Below are 24100 nucleotides of genomic sequence, written 5' to 3'. Positions count from 1 at the left end.
GGAAAAATAGTACCTCTCACCTTTAATATGAAGATTTCAGGACAGTTTAATATAAAACACTAATGAATTATACTAATACTCCCGCTACAAAAAGAGTGATATTGTCCATTCATTCTTTTATACAGATTGAAACCTTGAGAGTAAATAACTTTCCTGTCTCACTTTGAGTGCTGGGTACAGAACCTGTGAGACAAAAGTGTCAAACCAGTGTTTTAGCTGGAAGATTTTGCTGTAACCAGTTAACCTTGTATTTGTCAATCTCTCACACGCTTCTTTTGCTTGACATCTTCCCCCGAATGCAGGGACTGAAAAACCCATCCAGTCTGCTCTCATCTGGGAGCAGAGAGCAACAAAAGGTTTAGATCTCCTTTCTGATTCTCTGTATCCTGAAGGCAGAGCTAGGTACAAGCAGTAGGCAGGTCATATGAGATGTCTGTTTTGCTGGGGAGGGTGAGGCTCCAGGGCAGACATGACATTATCCTGCTGTGGGAAGAGCACAGAGAAGTCAGCCTGGGCATTGGCAGGTGGAGGTTACTATCCTAACATAGAAGCAAGCAAGGTTCTTGCACTGCTTTGCAAGAGGTAGTGAACGGGATGCTGTGCCCTGGCTGGCATGAACTGGCTGGAAGGGCGTGCATGGGTTTGTGTCCTTCACTTTTCCCTTGATCTGAGCAGCACCACTGTTGCTCTGATTGCTCCCAGCACAGTGACAGGAGCATAGTTGTGAGCCTGTGCAATTCTACAGCTTTCTATCTGTATCAAAGCTGAGTCCAGTGCTTCCAAGGGTGCAGGTTAGCACCCCTTTCAGGCAACGTGCCTTGCTGTCCCACTCATAAGTGATAAAAACACATCCATCCCAACTCTAGAGTGCAAAACATGCTACTAAGGAAAACTCCTTATACTTAAGGGAGTACCTGGTATTTTTATAGGAATGCCTTTTTTCTTCTCTTATATGGGCCTACTGGATATATTTTATCTGCCTAGAACTTCAGCCTCTGTCTTGGGTTGTAATGCAGGATGTGACCAAAAAGTATCTATTCACCATCTGTTGAAGCCAGGTGGGGCAGTGATCCTTATCTCCGTGGGACATATTATCTGCTAATGGGCCATCTGTTAGAACCAGGTGGGGCAGTCATCTTTATCTTTTCCACAACCCATCCTTCCTCCAGGGAGGTATCTTCTGTTAATGGCCCACTGAGTCCCACTGTATGACTGATAAAATTACATCATCCCATTGTGAGATGCTCCAGCCAGGGGAAGGAGCCAAGCCTTTCCTACCCAGATAAAAACTGATATTTAGAACACCAAAGCAGCCTTTTCCACTGGATTCCAGAGGAAAACCAGACCTTCCCACATCATCACTGGACCTTCGGAGGAAAACTGCACCCTTCTACAGGACCACTGCTTCAACGGAACAATATCTGTCACTCCAGCAGGACTGCAGCCACCATTAAATTAGACTGCTACCAACACCCTGACTGACAAGGTATCAGGTTGTATTCTGACTCTGTCAGTGTTTTGGGTTTGTTCTTTATAATACTGCATTTCTATTTTAGTTTTCGTAGTAAAGAACTGTTATTCCCATTCCATATCTTTGCCTGAGAGCCCCTTAATTTCAAAATTATAATAATTTGGAGGGATGGGGTTTACATTCTTCATTTCAAAGAGAGTCTTCTGCCTTTCTTAGCAGACACCTGTCTTCCAAACCAGGACAGCCTCCTTACTGTCCTTCAAAACAGAATTTGAACCTGCTTTGAAGTATCCACTTGCTTGCTTCAGGCTTGAGCCAGCATTTCAGAAGCAATGTGGATGGACATTTTAATGTCAGTATAGACACAGTTTTGTCCTGCCTGCAAGAACTTTGGATCCGCAAAACTCCTGTCAAGAATATTGTGTTGTATGGAGAAGACAATTATCTCTCTCAGGATGAGAAGGACTTGGCTACTTTTATTCCAGGAAAGTAACTAAGGCTAAAGATATATACTCAACCATGTTTGACCTATAAAATGCCAAAATAGTTGTCTATAGCCTTAGTGCTTTATAAACCTTTCAGTATAAGATACAGAAATATATTATTTGTCTCCTGTTGTCTCATCCTAAAAAATCTTCACCTGTCATGTTTTAGATGGGGGCCCATTGTGGACAGGGGAAGATGGAGAGGGAAAACAAGGACAAGGGAATAAATTCTAGTTGATACAAATTTTTGCCATAGTTTGTGACTTTAGTATCTTCAAGGTGATGTAAGCTGCAACCCTAGTCCTTCCATGGCACAACAATTTTATCCTGGGGGAAGAATTTTAGAAAACTCCTAGAAATCTACCTTTGTAGCTTTTCTCTTTCACAAATACAAAATGAGTTACATAGGGACACAGAGGTGATGGGAAAGATCTCTTCACATGTTTCCCTAAATAGGAGGAAAAAGGCATTGCTTCAAACCCCAGGCTTCATCCATAGGGTCAGTTAATCCCTGTATGACATTCCTGAGGCTTACCTGCTATTGAGAGGCAGTGGCGCTACACAGAACTTGCCAACAACGAATGGCTCATCCTTGCTCCAAAAACGATTCTTGGGGATATACTTCAGGGTAATACTATTTATCTGGCAGAGGGGAACTTGGTGGGCCAGCAGCTGTTTGCCTGTCTCCTGGTCCTTAGGTCTGCAAGGCAGGATGAGAAATTTGAGGGATGTCTTCAGTCAACCTGCAGATACAGTCCACATGCAGATCCATGGAAACACTGGAGGAATCTGCAGCATTATTGTGAAGCCCTCATGTAATAAAATGGAGTGAGAAGACTCATTTGTCAAAACAAGTTATTGCACAAGCATCTTACAGGCTACCTCTCCAAGTTTTATCTCTGTATTCAGGAATATTTCTGTATAAATATCCTTCCTTCAATCACCAACTCTTCTTACTGTTGTATATTGATTGAAACACTGCTCAGCTTGCCACAGAGAGGTAAGTGTAGATAAGTCAACATCTGTGAAATGGTGAATGGCATGGATGGGGATCAGTTGTTCATAATTTCTTCCAGTACACAAACTGGGGTCCTCAAAGAAAGCTAAGAGGTGGCAGGCTCAAAAAGAATGCACACTGCACAGAGTACCAGTCCTTTCAAGATGTTAAAATCCTTGCTTTGGGATGTTGTAAATGCCAGGAAGTTTACATGACTGTACAAGTTAAGGGAGGGGGATGGGACAGGTTTGTGGAATACAAAAGCTAGTAAGGATAAAGATCTCATCTATGGCTCTGAAAGTCCCTGAGATGTAATTAGACACAGGGAAACTCTTTGGGGAAGTATTGCTACATGCTTACACAGAGATTTTTTTTATACTCTTCTCTAGCTGCTTGCTTTTGATCATGTTAAAGGTGGAATGCTTGGATAGAGGGACCTTTGTCTATCCCTATGCTCTTACCCAGGCAATGTGAACTGAGAAATGACAGAGGTTTGGTAATGAGCCAATGACCAGAGCACAGCGAGTTGTGTGCCACAGATCTGTGCTGCCCAGGTATTTTAAGTCCCTTCTATGGAGTCCATCTAGTGGGCCTTACACTTACTTCATCTACTTGGCACCTTCCAGAGCATGGAGATCACTGATGTCCTTGTGCTCATGAAGAATGATATATGTGCTGCTAGCTTGGCATGGTCCAAGTGATGCCTTTGGTTTTAGCTTTTGTATTTTTCAAATTCTCTGCTGCTTAGTGTGTAACTCTGAAACTTCATATTAGGTGTGTTAGTGAGTTCTCTTCACAGTGTAGTTAGACAAAACCATCCCTTTCCAGCTAGAGAATCAAGGACAGCTAGTACCCAAAAAGCTAAGGGAATGGGGCAAGCCAGGGGGGCTGATGCTTCATAGCCTGGGGCTGTGGTTGGATAATTGACCCCAACATGCAGATGAACCAAAACTTATAAAAGTGTAAAAACTTCTGACCAGGATCCATTTTGGATTCAACTTGGGCGTAGCCCCAACCGGGCTCTTGCATTGCCCAAATATATCCTTTCAATAAACACCTATTTTATTCCTTTTGCTCTGCCTGGTCTCTGTTCTAGGTCAACCTTTCCAGTCATCACCAGAATCATCTGGTCTCATCAAAAACATGATGGCAGGGAAAGGGGAGACGTGACAAAAGGGTCAGGAAGAGCCTACAATTCTGCTAACTGAAGTAACTCTCAGGCACATCCTGTCAGCAGCATTCACAGCAGCCAACCCACACCAGCACACCCAGTCGCTCCCCTAGACTGCAGCAGTAGCTGCTGGGTTTTGTGTGTCTGTGTCTGGCTTGAAGATGCTAAAAATAAGAAGCATGGTAAAATTGTGCCTTCAAAAATGTGAATAATGGATGGAAAATGGAGGCCATCTCTCTATGGCATATTGTCCATGGACAGAGGACCATGTTGAAAGAGCCACTCCTGGGACTGACACTTGGTCCAATTCTGCACTGCCTTTGGATGGATTTAGGAGACTTGGCTGGTCTTCTTGGATATGGGGGTTGATGTGATGTGATGTGATGTGATGTGACGTGTAAGCACACAGCAGTGTAGCTGGGAAGTGTCTTGTGTAACAAACTCCTCACTCATCAGGCCCATGTCACCTACTAAAGCTTGGGGATATGTCTCTTGGGGCATTCTGAGCAGCTTGTGGGGAGGAGTGGGATTGGAATGGATATTTGGGAGAGGAGACGAGAAGAGCAGTGTGAGGCAAGACACAACTATGTGAGTCCTTTGCTGAAAGTCTGAGACCAGCTGATCTTAGCTTCCAAGTTAGTCCCTCTGCACTTCTGGGAAACTGCAGGATCATATACATGACAGATCATCTGAGATAAGTCACTGATCAATTGGTGTCTGAGCTGTGATGTGAGGATCTATGTTTAGATGTCCATTTGATACTCTGAGCTTGACTGCACTGGCAGGCTGAGCTTTGCTTACAGCAAGGAAATTTGCCCTTTGCTACTAGTGGGAAATAAAAGGATATCTTCAATTTTATACCCTCAAATCTGTAGGTTTATTGGTATAAGGAAAGTTTTCAGTTTAGCCTTGTTTTTCTAAGAAAGGCATTTTAAAAAAGCATAGCTTCTGTTCCCCATCCCATCCCCCGCCACAGGGCTTCTCTGGATAGGTTAACCTCCTCTAACTCCACTGTCTCATTAAAACTGGAGGGGACAGCAAAGCCTCGGGATTGCCTGCCTGGCTCACTTCCCCAGGCAGCCTTTCCCTCCAGGGCTCATATACCTCTGGCTTGACTCCCACCAAACCTGATGTTCAGCAACTGCCAAAGGAAGCCACATGGGTCCTGATCTGACCCGAGTATTACTATTTCTTCCCTCCTGCATCTGTGGAAAAGGCAGATTTGGCTTCTAAACCAGGAGGAGTTGAACAGATTGAACTCCACTGGGCTGGAGTACAAACCCAGATTGTGGTGCCTGGCTGGAAATCTGTAACCAAGCATATGTGTCACTCTGGAGAGTACCCTAGAGTGTGGCTTTCCCCTCCCCATTTTTCTCCCCTACCTCCTGGTGCTCACATCTTAATCAACAACACCATTAGCTCCAGGCCACAATATTTTGGCTTATCAGTAAGGACTGTGTGGGAGCCAGCACTGGAACCCCTATGATCCCAGGAAAGCAGTCTGGGACTCTTAATCAGACTGCTTTCCTGCTTCCTGATGCAGCCAGAAGCATGTGCTAGCTGCATTGTGGTTCCCAGTCCAGAGAAATGGGCAAGTAGTAAGAAGTGAGGAAGACTCTGGGGAATTTTTTATGGTAGAGAGATCCCCTGATGGCAAGAGCTGCAGAAGCTGTGGAGTCTGATCTTTTAATTCAGACACAGTCTGGTGGAGGATCGTGCTTTCAAGAGTCATCTTTCTCTCTACACTGTGGATCTTGGTCCCCTGCCCCTTGTTTTTGCCTGCAATGGGAGTGAGAGCATTGCTGCATTACTGCAGAGGCTTCTAACACATTTCTGACTATGCTGAGGTGCACTTGTCTCCTCTTTGCAGCTGCTGTCTTCTTGAGTATCAAGAGAAATATCTAAGCCACAAAGTCCATCTGTCTAGAGCCTCTGGTGGATTGGGGTTTTGCTGTAAGCCACCTCTGTCTGCCAGAGCAGGGCTAATAACAATCTGACAGTGATTGCAATTTGAAGTGGCACCAGGTCTGGGTATGGTGTGAAAAAGGAGCCAGTGTAGCCGCACAAAAGTATGCAAATCTGGGGCTCCCAAGGTGTTACTACTGCTCTTTGTGCTTGGGAAAGACATGGACCCAGTCAGGGTTGCTGAATAATGGTAGCACGTGCCTGATTCTTGAGGGCATTTAGGGAAAATGTGGAAGGACGCACGAAACAAGGCTGTGGTTCATCATTCAGGGAAATACACTGTTGTTGTGCTTTTCCTGGACTAGGATAAACATCTTTACTCATGGAGCTGGGAAAAAACAGGCCAGAAACATGCACTGTCACTCACATGGTGATTTTGGCTGTATCCTTGGTGCTGTTACTGCTGAAACTGATCTCAATGCTGGTGACTCTGTTTCTTTTCTTCTGCAAGTGGAACTCAACCAGGCTGTGGTAGACTGAGCAAGAAGCAAAGAATGTGGGAGTGAGGACATGTGCTATCTGTAGGACCTACCCATGACAAAAGAGGGGCTCTAGCACTTATTCCCTGGCCCCACCAGCAGAAAAGATTAAACAGACATAAGAAAGAATCAAGTCTCTGTGTTATGTGAGGCACAGGGGGCATGTTGTCTGTATAGCCCAGTGTGAACAGACAGGCATTCTCAATCCCTTTTACTTCAGCCCTGAAACCATGTGACTGTGTTAGTTCAGGACTGTGCCCACACTAAGAAATCTGTTGGAAAGGCCTTTATGGAGGAGATGTGCAGGGTTACTGCTCTTCAGTGGTGTGTCTCAGGCCCCATGGCCCACAGCAATTGTTTCTGATGGGGTAGTGTACTCTAACTACCTGGGCTCCTCAGAGGATCTGCCCTTCTGGCTCCTTTTTCTCTCATGCTACTTACCACAGAATGGGGCTGAAGGACTGGTCATTAAAAAAACCTTCACTTCCTGTGGCAGCCTGCTCATGTTGACACCTGCCTGCTCCAGCAGGCCTGTAGGAGGAAATAAAGTCAGTGCAGGGAAAGCCATGAATGACAGAACAGAAATATAATCAGTCACCTCCCTTCATCCTGCCTGTCTTGGAGAACAGATCCCTTCCTTACACCAGTGCAAATCAGAGCAAGTACAAGTTTGTGGTGCCTGTTTGACAGTTAACATTCCTTCCAAAAACCTCCTCTGGCTACCCCAGGAAATCATCACCAGAGAACCTCCTGGTGGCTTTCTTTTCATTCCTCTGCTAACAAACTGTGCTATCAGTTGCATCTGTGAAGAATGAACAAGGCTAAAGACTACCAAGTCAGGAAACAGTGCAGATGTAAATGACAGTGCAAACACAAGGCAAAATTACAGTAATTTCATGATTACAAGCCACACTGACTATAAGCCGCATCTCCAGGTGTCGGCAACATTTCATTCTTTGTTCATACGCAAGCCACACCCAATTATAAGCCGCTCTGTTGTTCGCAGCGAGGACCCGTGTGCAACAAAGTTGCCAATTAGTAACAGAATCGCGGGATCAGGTTGTTTACTCTCTCGGCTCGGGCCGTGAGGGCTCAGCCTGTTCAGGGTTGCCACCGGGGCCAGGTGGCCCAGCTCGGCGCTACCGCTCAACAGGGCCACTCAGGGCCGGCTGCCGCTGCCGCTGGGCTCACTCGCCCGGCACTGCCCTGTGGTGGCAGGGGGGCACGGAGCCCGCCGGCACCCACAGCAGTGGTTGGAGAAGGGGAAGGAGTCCGCCAGCACCCGCGGCGGTGGCAGCAGGAGGGGAAGGATCCCGCCCACTCCCGCGGCAGGCGAGGATGGGAGCCCCCCACCTTCCCCCCGGGCTGCGGGGATGGCAGCACGGAGCCCCCTGCCTTCCCCCAGGCCACGGGGATGGCAGCAAGGAGTCCCCCGTCTCTCCCCTGGGCTACGCTGCCTGAAGGAGGGAGCTCCCCTGCCTTCCCCTCCCCCTGTGCTGCCTGCGCGGAGCCCGGCTCCATCCGCCGCGAAACAAAGTAATCAATTTGTAACAACCGCATAAAGCCGGGTTTTACTGGCAGGTGCTCGGCTCGGCACCCTAGCTGGCACTTCCGGGGTTAGAAATGTCAGAAAATTATTCACATATTAGCCGCCCCTGAGTGTAAGCTGCATTTCCAGTGTGGGAGCAAAATTTTAGTCAAAATGGTGCGGCTTGTAATCGTGAAATTACTGTAATTCCTTGGTCAAATGAGAAAACCACCATCACTTATGGCCTGCATCGTTGAATAGCTGGCAAAATGGTTTGGTGAGATGAGGAAGAGGTGGCTGATCTGAGACCACCTAGACCAAAAAAGGCCTCTCTATAAGTTCCTCTGGTACCATAACTGCAAATACCAGCAGAAGACACCTCCTTTCCTCATTCCACAGCCCAGTTTCAGAAGCCAAAAAGAGGCATCTATTGCCTTCTCCCACTCCAAGGAATTCATCTTTGGGGTGACCATGGCAGAAGTTTATGAAAAAGAAGTGACTCAGCAACACTGAGTGGTGTAGAAGAACGGGATTTCAGGCTTGAACTAAAATTTCCAACTGCTTCTTTAAATAAGACATTTTTTGGAGCTGACTGCCACTGATTCTGGCAGATGATTCTGAAAACTCTCTTTCAACACATATCTGGGCCCTAAAAAATGTTTAAAGATCAGAAATGTTCAAGTTTTGACTGTTCTACCATGGGTAAAATATGAGCTCTTATAATGTATCTATAGAAGCCTGAAAACTAAACAGCTTCTCATTCTTCCCAAACAGATCCAAAGCAAATACTGTTCAGAGAAATCTGGACTGCATCTTGTGCTTTGCACTGACACCATCAGGAATGTATTGTCATCTGCTCTGGGAAGGACTCGTACTGTACCTATTCTGGGACAGGAGGACAAGAAGGGTTCTGCACAGTCCAGGCAATGACCATTTAGAAAATCTTGATGGCTTGCACAGGGGAACCCCACGATGGGACAGGGATGGTTCAAGGCACTGATGTAGAGATGTACTGCCCTCATGTGATCACAGATCAGAAAGTTATAGACTGCAAGAAAAAAATCAACCAGAGAAAGTGTTGGCTTCAGGCTTTTTGCTCATTCCCAAGGAACTAGGAGAGAAGCAACACTCCTACTGCAGTGATCACCTTCCCATTAATAACATTTCGCAGGGCATTTCTGTGGCTACAAACCCAATCCCACTGCAAGAAAAGTTCTGCAGGAAGTTAGAAGTGTATCTGTCTCTCAGACTGAATCCCTTAGAAGAGAGGGGCCCCAGGACTGTCATGTTTCTGTCAGTGTCCCATCAATCAGGCCATCAATCAATCTCTCTGTAAGGGGGTGCAGCAGCTTTGACTCCCACCTGCCCTGAAACCCCAGCTACAGCAAATGAGGTATCATAGGTATCCCAGGTAAGCTAACTCAATGCTGCTGACTCATGCGGAACATATTTGAATGTTAATGAGCCCACACTGTTTACTGTGGAAAGTCCTCTTCTCTAGAAGAAAAGGACAGTAATTGCACAAACTGTCTCTCTAAGCAGACACAACTACCAGCATGAAAACAAAAAGCAGCTTTTGTTAGCGCTGCCTGACAGCCTTTCTAGTAAAATGTCATCTCTACTGAAGCTAGGGTTTTGTGTCACAGAGAAGCATCACCAAAATCTCATTTCTTGACGGTGGTGCTGCCAAGACTCTTGATCAGTACATGATTTTAATTTCACCTGCTTCTTGTACTGCTGAGAATAGACGTGGCTGTGAATATGTTTGTCTCACTTTCTGACTACCCTGGCTGTAGCAAGAGCTGCTTGCCAAACAGCATTTTCAGAGTCTGCTAAATGGCCATGAAAACTCTTTGCTGGGCCAGAGAGTGTCCTTACCTGCAGAGATGAATCGGGGGCATCCTGGCTGATCTTTGCCTCCATTGACAAAATAATCGATGTGGCCTACTGGAATCCGGATCCCGAAATCTGAAAGGAGGTGAAATGCCACTTCATTCTCAGGCTTGGCTCTTCTGTAGGCTCTACTCTACATGTTGACGACAGGTCCCAATAATTGGTTGAGTACTGGAATAGTACTGGAGCCAACCCTAAGCTGGAGACATCAAGGTCAGATTTTCTACTTCTACATGTGCAGGTTTGATGCATGGAGCAGAACATGCTCCACGCCCTGCCATCAAAATGACTGGAAACAGTGTCTTAACCATCACCTCAATGACTCTGGTTCTTGGTTCTTTGTAAAGGAGAACTAAACTGACCACAGCCTAAATGTGAGATTATGAAGGATGATTGAGAGTTGTGTTGGTAGAGGTTTTCATCGTCTTCGGGCGAATAGTGTGACTCAAGGGCACCACATTATTCTTTGGCACGTGTTCTGTCTATGTAGATCCTCAGAGCTTTAGAGAAGTTACTTTGTTGTTGCTTCAGCTGTTGGTTTAACTCTGTTACTTTCCAACAGCACTCTGGGCAGCACCTTTTTTACATCAGGTGGGAAAAAACAAGGTAAGAATAGACTTATAAATTCCCTTCAGGCTGTAAAAGTCATGCCAAGATGATTCTGCATAAACTCACTCTGCTATACCAATCTCCACTTGTCTGTTGTTTGAAGTGCTCTGGGGTATGAATTCATTATCAAAGCCTTTAACAAGAAACTTCCTCACAGAGAACTTGAACTCACGGTAGTCTGAGAAAAAAGGGACAACGACCTACAGACTACTTAGCAATAATGATGTCAGGAAGAACAGAAACCCAGGCTGAGGAAGACAGAAGCCAGCTTACTGTCAGCATCAGTATGAATGGCTTCCACGAAGAGGGCATCCCCAGGATCCAGGCGTTCCTCAGGGCTGGCTCTGGTGTACTTAGGGCCTGCAGGATCCAGGGCTGTAACAAAATCAAACACCTCAACAATAAGTACCTTCAGCCCCTCTCTTTCTTATTTCTGGACCAGTTATTTTATCTAAAATTTTAAAAATAATGGAAGGCAGAAGTAAAAAATTATTCCCAGGTCTCAGCAGTTGAGCTCTGGAATAGTTTCTGACAGAGTCAACTTCCACTACAGCTTCCTTGCATTGTCTTTGCTGTTCCACACCCTTTTAGCAGAGTTTTAACTCAAGGTTCTAGGCTGTAAAGCCATGACTGAATTTTAAATAGCTCTGACAGAGTGGGTGCATAGTGTCTCTTAGAGGTTTGGTGAAAGAGAATCAAACTCTTTAATGCTTTCCCATATTGTATTATAAAGTCCATTAGCACTACAGTCTGAGAAATGTCACTGGAGATCCAGCAGTTAGGTGGTGAATTCAGCACCCCAGGCATAAACCAACTCAGGAATTACAAAAGTTTCATATTACCTAATAATTTTAAAACAAAGAGGCTTCTGAACCCTTTTCCCACAAATAAATGCCTAAAACTTGCTCCTAGAGTAACTTCTGTGGACTCAAAAGAACACAGAAAAGTATCATTGGCAATACCAAGAAGCAGATTTAAAATTTTAAAAAATCTGAGGTTTATCCTGTTCTTGTTTCATAGAAAGTAACCTCACAAGACTTTTTTTCGCTTTCTAGGCAACAATACTTTAAGAAGCAGGTCTACTCCACATGCCACTTAACCTTGGAGATGGCTGGTTTCACAGCTTTGGACTCAGTATCATTAATTCTCCATTGAGAAGGCAATATCAACAATATACAAATGAGAAAAGGAAAAGGAGGGAAAAAATCTTATTTTCCTGTTCTTTCTGTAAATAAAAGCTAAAAATAAGACTTTAATGCTCTTTAATCTTGATATGAACGAAAAGCTGAGAGGTTCCCCCCCCACTTCTACAGAAAAAGTTGTCATTAAAAGCTTTAAAAGATACTGAAAATTGTTATTTAGTGTGGCATAAATTTCTTAGTGAGGAGGGGAAAACCTAATATGAACAGTAGTCAATTCTAGCACAGCTCCAAGGCAAGCACATTTCTATCCTCTCTCCTCTACCCCTTCCTTCTCCAAGCACAAGCTGCATAAACTGCATTGAGATGCACATCTTTGCTAAGGAAACTATTCAATGGAGCTCTACATGCAAATTAATTCCTTCAAGCACTTTCATTTCCTCTGCAAGTATTGAAACACAGTGTTCTTTTCTAAATTTGGTAAGTGCTGCTCATTCCAGTTTCTTTCCTGCACAGGGAGATATCCACTAGAACAGGAATGACTTTGGAGAAATAAAGTCTGTGCTGATATCCAAAACTCCCTCTGGTTTTGCTCCACAGAGCTCTTAGACAATTGAAAACACTTCAACAAATTGTGTCTCTGGGGTCAAATTCCTGTGTGAGTGTACGCATATGTGTGAGGAGGCAGGAGATGAGATCAGGCATATCTTGGGTCTAACCCAACCTGTCTTCAGGCTCCTAAATCCGAACTGGAATCTGCAATGCCCAGTGTGCCTATGAAATCATAGGATAAACAGGAATGTGGAAAAGGGATTGTATTCTAGCAGACTTAAAAATGGAATAAATAACTCTACAGAGCTTCTGTTACATGTGGACAACATAAAGGGGAAGAGTGTTTCACTCTGAAGTTAATTACTGTAGTTTCACAGAAATATGTCTGCTAATCTGAAGGCATCACTAATCATAAAATTATGGTGCAGGACAGAGGCTACTCTAGTTTTCTCCTAATGTAAACTTTGATTCACAGCTTTAACAAGGGCTCAACATGAAATTCACTTCCTCTTAAGAAATGCCTGTATTTCATGTAACATGTAGATGTAGACTTTATGTAGATGTGAAAACTGAACCAACATTTCTCTGGACAGCCCTGCCAAGAGTGCAGTGAGACCTCTCTGTGAGACATACCAGCACGGGCTGAGGCAGACTGGGAGCTGAGGCCACACTACTGGAGACTTATGTCTGTCCCTTCTTAGTGGCATTCCCCTCCTATCAAAATGAATCTCTACTGTTGGGGATTCCCAGAATTTATTAAAACCATTGACAATACAATGCAGCCCTACTTTGAGGAGGGGTGATGGTGATGGTGTGTCTACTAGAACCTTCCAAAGTTTCTTCTTACCGAAATGATTCTGTGACTTTATTAATACTCCACACCTAAAGCCCGAAGAGGTCCTGAGTGCACCAAAAACTCTAAATGACAGGATCAGCCTATTACCATTTTGCTCTGCAATTTCCCCAGTGGAGCCTCTTCCTCACACCCCAGATTCTGGCTGTGTTTAAGGTCAGCTCTGATTTAATACAGTTGAATGCATTAGACCAGCCTACTGTGAAAACAGATAGCTTGTGGGGGAGAACAGCAAGCAGGCTCATCTCGGTCCTCCCAATGCTGGCCCAGGCTCTTGCCTTTGTTCCTTGCCTGAGCTGTGTGGTAGGGATGCCATGCCCTGGCCTTTGCCTTGTTGGTCCTGCTTGGTCCTGACTTCCCAACTTGATCTTGGGCTTGTCTTGTCACTACAAACTTGCCTGGTGATCACTGGAGTGTGGATGACCTTGGTACTTGTCACTGGACCTACTCTGCTCTTCTTGCCCAGACACAGTAGGACTGTATCCCTTGTCTGTGAGGCCACTGCCCACCTTACTACCCCCTTGGCTATTAGCTCACATTTTCCTGCAGAGCAGCTCACTCCTGCTGCTCCACCCACAATTGCATTGTGGATTTTAATTCTAAGAACCACATGTATATGCTGTAATTTGGAAGCAAAGCTTCTGGGTGTTGTGGGTTTTCACTAGTCGTGAGGGCTTGTACTTTTCTAAGCTGGCACCAATTTGAAGAGTGTAGCAGAGGTGGAGGGACGTTCTTGCAAATACTTGTGTTCTTTTGGCGGCATAGAAGGGACTGATGTTGGAAAGGTACTCTCAGAATCTAGGAAGAAGCCCATTTGCTTGGATCCAGTGAGCCCTTACAAAATTGAAAGACCACTCTGAATGACTCCCCTTTCTTACTCTTCCATTTTCTCTCTTGAAGGACAGGTGAGGACCCCACACTCAGTTTGATGATACCTGTTATCTGTCCCAGGCGACCACCATGGAAGTGCCCCACCAGGCCCCCAACATGTGCTCCAAGGCTTACTCCAATGATGTGGATAGATGTCCCTGAGACTCCCAGGGCCTGCAGGGTGACAATAATACAAATTAGTGTTTCTGTAGCAGAAAGGTGAAATACCCTGTCCCAGCCCACACAGCAACTCTATAACTCTCCTAATATAGGATTGCTTTAGAGGTGTACAGTGGCAAACCAAATACTTAAGGAAATTATGGGTATTGCCCTTCCTGTTTTTCAGAACCTTTCTTCGGGTCCATAGGTGCAAACCCAGCCCTAAACAGGTTGGTCAGCACCACAAACATTTCATGGAGGGTTTACATGTGGCTGGTTAACACAAGGATTCATCACCCTGATTGCATAAGTCTTGTTCAGCTGTGCTTTGCATGAACAGAATGGGACACATCTGGGTATTTCCACATGCTGGGAAGTGTATCTGCAGCCCAGAGCAAATATAACATAGCCTCAAATCTCCCTCCCTCCAGCTTCCTGGGCAGAATTTCTCAGCAGAAGAAGACTGTCCAGTGAATATGGATCTGAGAAAACCCAAGGCAGGCCTTAGGTTTGCTCTGAACTGGAGAGGCAGCTGACAACTGGGATTTTTCCAGAAAGTGTCAAAACTCAAAAGGAAGAAGAAAAATGGTGACATGCTCAAGCCTGGATTGAAAGAGGGAAAAAGGAAAAATCTGTAATAAAATATCCACTTGTGCAACTCCTGTATACAGCAGGTTCGGAGAAGCTCCCTGAACATGCTCCCTACACTGGAAATGCGCAATGGCTTACCAGGAGCTTGCTGATGAATTGGGAGATGGTGAGGGCCAGCTGTGTGACATTTTCCACTGCGGAGGGATAGACTCCTGTAGACCCATAAACCCAGTCTACCGCAATCACATTCACCTGGCTGTTGTGCAGTATGGCTTGGATAAGCCCTTCAATCCAGGAAGGTTTGGTACCCAAAGCCCTGTGGACTCAGCAGAGACAAGGATGTTAGGTGTTCCCCAAGCAGGGCATGTGCCACTGCGTTGTTCACTGGTGCTGGAGCTTTGCATGTCTCAGAGGAGGCTGTCAGACGGTAACTGAAAGTTATTTTTGGTACCAGACACCCACATCTGGATTTTTTTTTGCGGTGGTGTAATAATACTTTTCAGAATGCTCTGATTCAGGAGGAAATCAGATATTTTAACAAATGAGATAACATTTGCAGGGCTTAGGCTGAGATGTCTCTCTGTGGTGTTTCATTAAGCCACCACAGAGCCCACCAGGAGTAAGTGAGATGACTGGGAACCTGGATCCTTCTCTGCTGCCACTGGCTGGAAGTCCTTGGCCACATCACCTGGTCTTTCACTGCTACATATTCTCATCTCTATACAATCAGAAAAAAGAATCTATGTCAAAGAATTCCAGGAAAACCAAGGAGGCTCTGTTCTTCCCATTTCCCTACTGCCATCTGGTGAAGAGTGCGCTATCTTGTTTGGAGGCAACAGCTGGTTTTCTGAGAAGACCCTGCAACATCTGCTGTGGTTTCATCCTGGTTTTCTATGCTCTTTCTATTCAGGCTTTTGCGCTTCGAAACAAATAATATTATATGGTCACACCTGACTGAAAAATGGCACAGAAGCTTGCAAAATTATGTCAGTTTTTAAAAGAACTCAGCTCCAATCCCAACACTTTGAAGAACAGAAGGATAATCTGTCTACTTGGGGTTCTAAAGGCTCATTAATGCAGGATATTGGGCATGAAATACAAGCAGACAATTTAAAGGGACAATAATCTTACAGAAAATACTTATTAACTAAAAAATGTTGATAAAAGGAAAGAAATAGAAAGATGTGAAGGAGAGGAGAGGAGAGGAGAGGAGAGGAGAGGAGAGGAGAGGAGAGGAGAGGAGAGGAGAGGAGAGGAGAGGAGAGGAGAGGAGAGGAGAGGAGAGGAGAGGAGAGGAGAGGAGAGGAGAGGAGAGGAGAGGAGAGGAGAGGAGAGGAGAGGAGAGGAGAGGAGAGGAGAGGAGAGGAGAGGAGAGGAGAGGAGAGGAGAGGAGAGGAGAGGAGAGGAGAGGAGAGGAGAGGAGAGGAGAGGAGAGGAGAGGAGAGGAGAGGAGAGGAGAGGAGAGGAGAGGAGAGGAGAGGAGAGGAGAGGAGAGGAGAGGAGAGGAGAGGAGAGGAGAGGAGAGGAGAGGAGAGGAGAGGAGAGGAGAGGAGAGGAGAGGAGAGGAGAGGAGAGGAAAGGAAAGGAAAGGAAAGGAAAGGAAAGGAAAGGAAAGGAAAGGAAAGGAAAGGAAAGGAAAGGAAAGGAAAGGAAAGGAAAGGAAAGGAAAGGAAAGGAAAGGAAAGGAAAGGAAAGGAAAGGAAAGGAAAGGAAAGGAAAGGAAAGGAAAGGAAAGGAAAGGAAAGGAGACGGAGGGAGGAAAGAAAGAAAGAAAGAAAGAAAGAAAGAAAGAAAGAAAGAAAGAAAGAAAGAAAGAAAGAAAGAAAGAAAGAAAGAAAGAAAGAAAGAAAGAAAGAAAGAAAGAAAGAAAGAAAGAAAGAAAGAAAGAAAGAAAGAAAGAAAGAAGGAAGGAAGAAAGAAAGAAAGAAAGAAAGAAAGAAAGAAAGAAAGAAAGAAAGAAAGAAAGAAAGAAAGAAAGAGAAAGAAAGAAAAAGATTTTGATACTAATTTCTAACTTTTTTTTACGCTTCAAAGTGTGAAGCACACACAAGAAAAGGCAACTGGTCACAAACTAAAAGACTTCAAGTTGTGCTGTAATATGGGGTATCAGCAACATTTTCTACCAACAGCCTCCCAGAAAATTCCTGGTTCCAATTTGAGTCTGAGAATGCCAGAGTCTGTTCTTAGCAGTTGTTTTGCATATAGTTACTCTACTCTGCTGCGGAGATAAGAAGGTCACACAAGCAGGAGAGTTGCATGCCAGCCCACCCAATGTTTGGGAATGTTCCCGCAGTATTTGATTTACCAGTGAAAACTTAGTCACAGTGTTCTTTTTTTCTCTCACCTGAAGCCATGGATGATGATTTTGGTTTTCAGGCTGCTGTTGAAACTGCAGTTCTTGATGCCACCATCAGCTGAAATCAGCTCTCCACAGCTGGGGCTCGAGGAAGTGAACAGAAGAAATTGGACTTTAAGTTTGCTCCCCCGTAGGAAATTGGCTGTCTCAAAGCCAGTGCAGTGATGCCCTGAGAGTCTGTCTGTATTCCCTGCACAGGGTGGAGGGAGTGGCACATTTAGTCTGTGTCTGTGCAACAGAAAAAAACCCGCTCATTCTAAGTAATTAGGAAAATGAAGGTAGCAACTTCACTTCTATTGATAAAGATTAAAACTATGGAGCATAAATTAAAATCAGACAATTCTAGAAACTTTACCTGACTGATAAAGTTGCTTTTATCCTTTGATCGAATTCCAGGTCTGTCTGGGAAAATAACCATGGATGTCATACCAGTGTTGACTTCTGAAAGTTGTTTTACCATGAGGTGAGTGGTATTTTGCTGTGTTTTTTTAGCAGATTGGCCACCTACACCAGCTAAGTACATTTTTGAGGTAACTGTTAGATTTTTTTTAAAATGGTTGCTGACAGGGTTGCTGATTGAATAGGAAAATTTCTATTCAAATTCTGGTAGGCTTAGTGGAAGGTACAAGTCTAACTGACAATTGCATCAAAAAAATAGAAATAAGTATGAGAATGCCGATGATAAAATATAAGAATACCGATGAAAAAATATGCCAATGACAATTTCACAATTGATACATTTACTGGATGAAAATGCTTTTTGAGAAGGAAAAAGTTGCTGCTGGAAGGCACTTTGACCTAGATAGAAAAAAATAAACATCCCACCCATAGCTAGTAAAACACCTGAGCAAATTTAGGCTAGAAAGCAAGCACAAAAGTTCAGCAGTATGTGTCACTAGCAGTGTTACTTTAAGAGCTGGCGTAGTGGCATCCTGCTGCAATGACAAAACATGCATCTTCCCTTTCTAGACTGGAGGAAGTGAAACAGCCTTGAATCTGACATATGATAAAATAATTATTCATTTATGTATTCTTAAATCAAACAACCAGCTTCCCAATTTCCCGCAGAAGATACTTTACACTGGCTAGACAAAACATGGCCTACTGGGCAGCACAAAGGGGTTAATCAATATTCAGATTCCCCTAGAAGGATATGACTATCCCTTACTGTTGTCTTCCTGTGCACTGACAAGGAAGGAAGAAGTATTTTTAGAGATCAGCTTGGAAAAAATATGGGTAATGAGCCAGTCTAAGTAGCAAAAGTGGGTCCAGTGCCAGCACGGTGTGTGTCAGAAGTGGCATAAGATTAAGGCATCAGTAAAGGCAAGGCAAAAGGTGCACTGCAGTGAAGGTCCAGGTGACATGGAACTGTAATGTGATCTCTAAGGCAGTCTTGTTGACAGTACAGTTAAAGAAATGGAAGTGTGGCATATGTTTATTTTCTCTCGGCTACTGCAGATCACACTTGCTGAACTTTTGAAGCAGGAGATGCCACTGCCAGACCAAGTTGTCCCTTTTCTGCATCTTTACACTTTGTGGTAAACCTGGATCATTCATGTAAATCAGGTTAATGGAATGGAATCACTGAGAGCGGTTGAAACAAAAAGAAGAAAAGACCATTCTTTCACTATTTTTTTCTCCCCGACACCTAACAAGATTACTGCTAGGACCTCTTGACATACAGCTTGTTTAGGGAGAATTGAATTCAGATCCTTCTCAGTAAAACCTTCAATCCCTTTCCCAGGCACTCATGTTTTTCTTACCTGTTTGTGCTGAGCTGGGCAGCAAGAGGACAGTAAGAACAATGAGCAGTTTTCTCTTTGGATCTTCAACCATCTTCCTGTTTGTCCAGTACAGGTATAAGGATTGTACAGGAGAAAAACTGCTGTGGTTAATGATCAGATAATGACTCTGTAATGATCAATCAGCCTGTGCACTATTGGGAAACTTACCAAATTTGGATTTTGAGCAATTATCACTGCTCTTAATCATTAGCCAAAATTTCAAGAAGAGGCTTCACTGAGTTTTTGGTTAAAGGAGATGTTGACCTTTCTTTCCTCCCTACCTCCCTTTCCTCAAGGGAAACTTCTCACTTAAAAAAATCATCCAGTGAAACCAATGCCAGCAAGCGATAGAGTTACAGTGCTTTATCCTTGCTACCTAGACCTTTCTGCCAAATTCTGACTAGGGATGCTGGTTTATCATAAGGCCTCACAGGAAGTCCATGCCAGGAAGATTCATATCAGCCTTGCAACATATTTTTCTGCTGCATTGCTGTCTTTCCTGTATTTCTACTTTTGGTCAGATACTTGTAGCAGTGCAAATAAGGCAGAACAGCGGAGTAGATTACGTATGAAAAGTGAGGGGAAAGACAGGTTAAAATTTAACTGGTGGCCGTATCACCACAACATGCCCAGACTACAGTAATTTCATGATTATAAGCCACACCATTTTGACTAAAATTTTGGTCCGAACCCGAAGTGCGGCTTATAATCAGGTGCGGCTTATATATGAACAAAGAATGAAAAGTTGCTGTTTTAGTTTGGAGGACAGGTGTCTGCAAAGAAAGGCAGGAGCTTCTCTTTGAAATGGAGAATTTAAACCCCCTCCCTCCAAATTATTATAATTTTGAAATCAAGGGGCTTCCAGGCAAAGATATGGGAATTAGGAATAACAGTTCTTTACTAGGGGAATTAAAATAGAAATACAGTACTATAAAGGAACAAACTCCAAACCCTGACAAAGAGTACAACCTGACACCCCGTCAGGCAGGGTGTTGGTAGCAGTCCCATTAAATGGTGGTTGCAGTCCCCTTGCAGTGGCAGATGTGGTTCAGTTGAAGCAGAGGTCCTGTAGAAGGTGCAGTTTCCCTGTGGAGGTCCAGTGGTGATGTGGAGAAATACGGTTTTCCTCTGGAGTCCAGTGGAAAAAGGGGCTACCTTAGTGTCCCAAAACCTCTGTTTTTGTCTTGGTAAGAAATGTTGGGCTCTTTCCCCTGGCTGGAGCAACATCCAATGGGATGCAGTAATTTTATCAGTCACACAGTGGGACTCAATGGGCCATTAGCAGAAAATGACTCTCTAGAAGAAGGATTGGTTGTGAAAAGATAAAGAACAATGCCCTGCCTGGTTTCAATGGATAGCCCATTAGCAGAATATCTCCCACGGAGATAAGGATCACTGCTCCCACCTTCAACAGATGGTGATAGAATAGACACCTTTTATCACATTCTGTGTTGTAACGTGTGGCTTATAATCAGGTGCGGCTTATATATGGACAAAGAACGAAGAGTTGCCAACACCCAGGAGGATGGTTTATAATCAGGTGTGGTTTATAATCCTGAAATTACTGTATTTTATGTACAGTAATTTCACAACTACAAGCCGCACCATTTAGACCAAAATGTTGGTGGAAACCCAGAAGTGCGGCTAATACTCCGGGGTGGCTAATTTATTAACAAAAATGTGGTATCTGCCCTTACCTGGTACCATGCCGGTCCTGTCCCGAGCCAAAATGGTTTGAAATCCATGGTTTCCTGGTGTTCCGACGATGAACCAATCAGAGAACAGCTTCTTGCCTGCCTGTGGATGACGGCTTTACTGAGGGAAGGGGGGTGTTATCGGGGTGAGTTACCTTGGTGAGTTACCTCGGCAGTTTGATAAAAGTGTGTGATATTTCTCTGTACTTTTTAAAGTGTCTTCAGTCTTGTGCGGCTGCGTGGCTGGCTGGGCTCACACGGAGAGGGGTGGGGGAGGCGCTCGGCTCACAAGGAGAGGGGTGGGGGAGGCGCTCAGCTCGCAAGGAGAGGAGTGGGGGAGGCGCTCGGCTCGCATGGAGAGGGGTGAGGGGGGCGCTCGGCTCACAAGGAGAGGGGTGGGGGGAGCGCTCGGCTCGCATGGAGAGGGGTGGGGGGGGCGCTCGCCCGTGCAGATGAGCGGGGTGGCTGTGCCGGCACAGAGGTGTGGCTCCGCTCGGAGCTCGGCCGCTTGCCCACGTGGATGAGCTGCTGTTTAAAGGCAATGCAGATCCGTTGGGAATGCTCGCAAAATGACCACACTATTGTTCATGTCTTTTTCGGCTTGTAAATAAAGGGCACACTGCCGCAGCTATGGTCTGTGTCTTTTTTCACTTGGAAATAATGTTTCCAAGGTCAGCAGTAAGCCAGTAAGCCCCAGCGATCCGCGATTGTGTTACTAAATGATGACTTTGTGAAAGTTCGCCGCGAACGAAAGTGCAGCTAATATTTGGGTACGGCTTTTTTATTGACAAAGACATCAACATTGCCAACACACCAGAAACACGGCTTATACTCCATGCGGCTTGTATTCGTGAAATTACTGTATCTTCCACCTAGTATGCCTGTATAAATATGCATAAAGGAAAATGCATCCTTACCATATATTGCCAAGCAGAAGAGCTTAGGTGAGGGCATTAACCTCCAGGTTCAAGTTTCTCTCTCAGTTTCTCTGCCCTATGAAGCCCTAATCATCTACAGCATGGAGCAGCTCAGTAGGAAAAACATAGACCTGCCTTAAGTGCGTATGGGTGACCTCTTGAGGTTTCTTCCACCCTAAAATAACCTGTTTCAAAGTGAAACTCTCTGCTTCAGATTTCTCTCTCCTAACCTCCAAGATTTCATGACCTACAGGAAAGTTGTAGTGTGCAAGCATCCTCCCAGCAACATGATTTGATCCAAAGCCTCTGACAACTTGGGAGGATATGTTACCTGACAAGAGGATGAGTCAGCAGCAGGGAACACGTGCTTCTGCCGGGAGAGTGCCTCAGGAAGATGGCCATGCTATATTTCTGGCATAAAGACTGTGACTTGGAGCCTCTACAGGGTAAGGAGGTCCCTTTGACACTTGTCAGAGATTAAGAACAGAGGGGAAAAGGTAATCGAGGGACAGAAAGGCTCCATGTGAGTTTCTGTCACTGAGTAAAAGGAATTTATGGGATGGGCCTGTCTCCACTTGTGAGTCACATATCATGACATTCCAACACAGCTATGAAGAAAGGATCAGTATTATTCTGTTTTTGTAAGAACTGAATGAGACAGATTGTTCAGCTCAAGATGCAGTGTCATTCCAGCTCATGCTGCAACCTTCAGCGATGAGTTAAGGGAGCTTAGAGTAACTCCAGCAGGAGATGGAAATAAACCCCTCAGAGTTGGAATAACTGTTTGTTTACTGTTTACTCTGAAAGGACCTCTGCTTAGAGATATCCATGCCTGCCAATTTTTTTTTCTGATTCTTTTGTGTGAAGTGAAAAGCTGAGGTTTCTCAAAGGGGAGATGAATAGCCCACCACAGCTGTTCCAATCAATGTGGGGTACAAGTGTACTGGGAGAGATAAGATTGAGAGATAAAGCTGTGGTGACAGCCTCCCTCACAGCACAGAGCTGTGCTGGTGCTCCCCAGGACAGACAAGCTGCTGGGAGCTGAGCATGCTTTGAGGCTCTAAGTTCTATACCTGGACTCTTCTCAGCACTGGGAGTGGGCTGCAGGTGAAGGAGGTTGAAACATCCACTCAGCATCCACAGATCAATATTAAAAGAAAACAAAACGTTCTTGTAGTTTTTTACAACGTGACAGAGCCTAAAAGTGAAGAAATAGTTATCACATCTAGGCATAAATCTTCTGCTTGCAGTTTTCTTGCTCCTAAATTAATTCTCCTTATTTTCGGTGCAGGGATGTTTGGAATGCTTAAAAAAAGAAACTACTTGGGCAAAGAGTATGCCTAACTGTAACAAGTTGTTAATTACATTACATTATTATTATTTAGATAGGGTTTTAATTTTCATGTTATGTCCCACAGTTTTTCAGTGGGGTTTCTTCTAATTGATTTCATGTTTAGTGAGAAGAGTGGTTCAGGTATTTGAGTTGCTTTTCTTTCAGGGCAGCAGGTTTTTTTACCTGGAGTAATTATCAAATTTATAGATTTATAGATTTTATATTTATTTATGTGTTTTATATATATTTTTATATTTATTGATTTTATATCAAATTTATAGATAACAGTTACTAGTTTTCTTCTAATTGATCTTAATTTTACTCTTCATCTAGTCTGTATACCGTTTCACTGTATTTTATCGACTGGATTCTAATTTTACCAGGTTGATGGCCAGGTTTTGATTTTTCAGTGGCTAAACACGGCATTATTTGGTAGTAGTTTGTTGACTTTTGCCAATTTTTAATTCAGGGTCGACATGTTTCTTTGTTACCAGATCTCATTGAAAACATTTTGCTCTTAGAACAGTTTTGTTACATTTCTTCAATTTTTCTGCTGAACACAACAAAAAAATTGAGTTATAGGACTAGATTTCAGAGAATGTTTTAGGTTCAAAACTTCATGGTTTTTCCCTGTAAAATTCTTTTTCATTTGCATTCCAAAGCTTTCTTTGGCAATATGACAATCAAGTTTGGCAGCAGGCAATGACTTTGCCTGCAGTCTTCTCTTAACTCTTTCCTTGCAAGCAGGGTAGAGAATTAAGTAATAATTACTTGAATGTTATATTAACTTTTCTCGTGCTTAGACCATCTCTGCAGAAGATGACTGGGCACTAAATTCATTCAACAAAGAAAACAAAGCTTGTGCATTATATTTTATGGTTTTTCAAAGGTCAGAGTGATCGTCCCCAGGGGGTGCCCCAGGATGAGTTAATTTTTAAAAGTTTCACTCCTCTCTCTGGGAAGGTGCATCTTATATTAAACTACGCAAAATTAAAGTTACAAACACTGCAGTAGTCTCTCTTGAGGAACGCCCCTTATAAAATATTTTCTATGGTCCTACTCCTTATGCCTCGAGAGCACTAAGTGTTTAACAAACATACAAATCACAAACTTACAAATCCCAAAGTTTGAAAACTGATTCTAGTAGTTCTAATTTGTTTTAATTTGGAACTAATGCAAGGAGAAAGAAAATAATAGCTATGTGGGAGGAAAAACCATTAAAAAAATACAATACATAATTTTTCTAATCCAAAG

At 44.0% G+C, this 24100-nt stretch overlaps 1 protein-coding gene across 1 annotated transcript; it reads right to left on the bottom strand.

Annotated features, from left to right (window-relative positions):
- Positions 1-197: 197 nt before the first annotated feature.
- Positions 198-18957, bottom strand: PLA1A (phospholipase A1 member A). Its single transcript, XM_033052559.1, has 11 exons — positions 18882-18957; positions 17107-17308; positions 14901-15078; positions 14078-14186; positions 10872-10973; positions 9975-10064; positions 8977-9144; positions 7010-7099; positions 6457-6565; positions 2492-2656; positions 198-483 (listed from the first exon to the last, which is right to left on the bottom strand). The coding sequence occupies exons 1-11, from the start codon at positions 18952-18954 to the stop codon at positions 399-401; spliced, it is 1371 nt and encodes a 456-aa protein (XP_032908450.1). The 5' UTR covers positions 18955-18957; the 3' UTR covers positions 198-398.
- Between the last annotated feature and the right edge of the window lie 5143 nt (positions 18958-24100).

The sequence above is a fragment of the Catharus ustulatus genome, chromosome 2 (genome assembly GCF_009819885.2).
Source record: "Catharus ustulatus isolate bCatUst1 chromosome 2, bCatUst1.pri.v2, whole genome shotgun sequence".
NCBI lineage: Eukaryota > Metazoa > Chordata > Aves > Passeriformes > Turdidae > Catharus > Catharus ustulatus.
Note: the sequence above shows the minus strand (reverse complement) of the source record. Positions and strands in the feature narration are given on the sequence as shown.

Excerpts from the sequence above, each read along its gene's own strand:
- PLA1A (XM_033052559.1), bottom strand. The coding sequence starts at position 18,954 with ATGGTTGAAGATCCAAAGAGAAAACTGCTCATTGTTCTTACTGTCCTC. Across the intron at positions 17,309-18,881 it reads GCCCAGCTCAGCACAAACAG|GGAATACAGACAGACTCTCA; the intron begins GTAAGAAAAACA and ends CACCCTGTGCAG. Across the intron at positions 7,100-8,976 it reads GTCCTCCTGTCCCAGAATAG|GCCTGCTGGAGCAGGCAGGT; the intron begins GTACAGTACGAG and ends TTCCTCCTACAG.